This window comes from Sander vitreus, unplaced genomic scaffold (genome assembly GCF_031162955.1).
Source record: "Sander vitreus isolate 19-12246 unplaced genomic scaffold, sanVit1 ctg408_0, whole genome shotgun sequence".
NCBI lineage: Eukaryota > Metazoa > Chordata > Actinopteri > Perciformes > Percidae > Sander > Sander vitreus.
The window spans coordinates 7,501-10,000 of NW_027595531.1; the positions used below are offsets into that span (position 1 = coordinate 7,501).

General features: G+C 51.0%; 1 protein-coding gene across 1 annotated transcript in view; it reads left to right on the top strand.

Moving 5' to 3' along the window:
- The window catches only part of LOC144514004 (nuclear factor 1 A-type-like), a gene marked incomplete at its 5' end in the record, with an annotated part of 35,173 nt that overhangs the window by 890 nt on the left and 31,783 nt on the right, over nt 1–2,500 (top strand). Inside the window, 1 exon segment of the mRNA XM_078245199.1 lies at nt 1,629–1,810. Coding sequence (XP_078101325.1) covers nt 1,629–1,810 — 182 coding nt within the window.

Sequence of the window (2,500 nt, forward strand, 5' to 3'; positions counted from 1 at the left end):
GAGCTGAAACAGCAGCGACAGAGTGAAGGCAGCTCTCATTAAAGGAGGTGTTCACATGTTTTTTTTTAAACTTGATTAAGATGCAGTTTGCCGTAGTTCATACAGTTAGGAGCACCAAGTCACACACTGCTGCTGCTGCTGTTGCTGCTGCTGCTGGAGCTGCTGCTGCTGCTGCTGGAGCTGGAGCTGCTGGAGCTGCTGCTGCTGGAGCTGCTGCTGCTGCTGCTGCTGCTGCTGCTGCTGCTGCTGCTGCTGCTGCTGCTGCTGCTGCTGCTGCTGCTGGTGCTGCTGCTGGAGCTGCTGGAGCTGCTGCTGCTGCTGCTGCTGCTGCTGCTGCTGCTGCTGCTGCAGCTGCTGCTGGAGCTGCTGCTGCTGCTGCTGCTGCTGCTGCTGCTGCTGCTGGAGCTGCTGCAGCTGGAGCTGCTGGAGCTGCTGGAGCTGCTGCTGCTGCTACTGCTGCTGCTGCTGCTGCTGCTGCTGCTGCAGCACGCTGTGTTTAAACTCCTTCAAACACTGTCAGAAAACTTACGCTCATGTATAATGGATCAACCTGTTCTCCGGCAGCTTGGCTAGTGGCCTTAACCCTGAAATTCCGGTTCAGAATCAGATTCAGAATACTTAGATTGATCCTCTCTGGGTTATTGTTCAGTTGCAGTCGCTGACGGCAAAATAAAAAATAGGCCTAAAGCCGCCTACACAGTCATGACCCGCATTAAAGCTGCTCTGCGCTGAGGCGGCCTCCAGCTCACCCAGTAAGAGCGTGCGCCCCATGGAGGCTGAGTCCTTTGCAGCGGCCCCGGTTCGAATCCGACCTGTGGCTTTTTGCTGCGTGTCGTCCTCCATCTCTCTTCTACCTTTCCTGTCACTCTCAAATAACACTAGCCCCCAAAACAGTTATCTTAAAGAGATCATATTATGCTCATGTTGCTCAGGTTCATAATTGCTCACACACACACACGCACAAACACACACACAGAGACACACAAACACACACACACACACACACACACACACACACACCTGGAGACTGAGACATATTATATGCCTCCTCGTCCTGTTCCCTTTCTTTGTTTCCTCTCCTCCTCTTTCCTCTTCTCTCGTCTCATTTTTTTCCTTTCCTTCCCCTCATCTCCTCCTCCTTCCATCATCTCGTCTTCTCATTTTCTCTCTCCTTCCCCCACTTCTCCTTCTCACCTCTTTCTTCCTCTCAAGTCTTCTCTGTCCTCTCTTCCTTTCCTCCTCGTATTCCACCCTTTCATCCTCCTCTCCATGTTTTTTTCGGTCCTGAGGCACCCATCGATCCTGTGTAGGCGGCTTAAGAGTAAGAAAGAACTAGTCAACAAGTGTATAAAGTAACATAGCTACAGTGCAGGAAATACTACGACACAGATCACAGATTTGTGGCTGTGCTAAAGCTGTTAAAATAGTGTAGTGATAGACAGACTGACCATCACATATATATAATAATAGATCCATACTGGGCGTCTATGTATCGATACAGTATTGACTGTATGTATGCAAGCATTGACAATGCTGCTCTGTCTGTCCTGTGTGTGTGTGTATGTGTGTGTGTGTGTGTGTGTGTGTGTGTGTGTGTGTGTGTGTGTGTGTTGTGTGTGTGTGTCCAGCTCTGCTAAGAGGATAAAGTGTATGGAGGAGGACGTGGACAGTCCAGGCGAGGAGTCGTACTACCCCAGCCAGGGTCGATCTCCGGGCAGCGGCAGCCAGGCCAGCAGCTGGCACGACGTGGAGCCAGGTAGGTTGACCTCCCCCCCACCCCCCCACCAACCCCCCTACAGCCGCCGTCACGGCAACCACATCCTCTAATAACCCCTGACCCCCCCCCCACACCCCATCCTTCCTTTCTCCTCCCTCCAAACACACACTTCATATACATCCCAACTTTAACCTGCTGTTTCCAAAAGCAGCTTTTGGAAACGGATCCTTCAAACACTGTCAGAAAACTTACGCTCATGTATAATGGATCAACCTGTTCTCCGGCAGCTTGGCTAGTGGCCTTAACCCTGAAATTCCGGTTCAGAATCAGATTCAGAATACTTAGATTGATCCTCTCTGGGTTATTGTTCAGTTGCAGTCGCTGACGGCAAAATAAAAAATAGGCCTAAAGCCGCCTACACAGTCATGACCCGCATTAAAGCTGCTCTGCGCTGAGGCGGCCTCCAGCTCACCCAGTAAGAGCGTGCGCCCCATGGAGGCTGAGTCCTTTGCAGCGGCCCCGGTTCGAATCCGACCTGTGGCTTTTTGCTGCGTGTCGTCCTCCATCTCTCTTCTACCTTTCCTGTCACTCTCAAATAACACTAGCCCCCAAAACAGTTATCTTAAAGAGATCATATTATGCTCATGTTGCTCAGGTTCATAATTGCTCACACACACACACACACAAACACACACACAGAGACACACAAACACACACAGACACGCACACACACACACACCTGGAGACTGAGACATATTATATGCCTCCTCGTCCTGTTCCCTT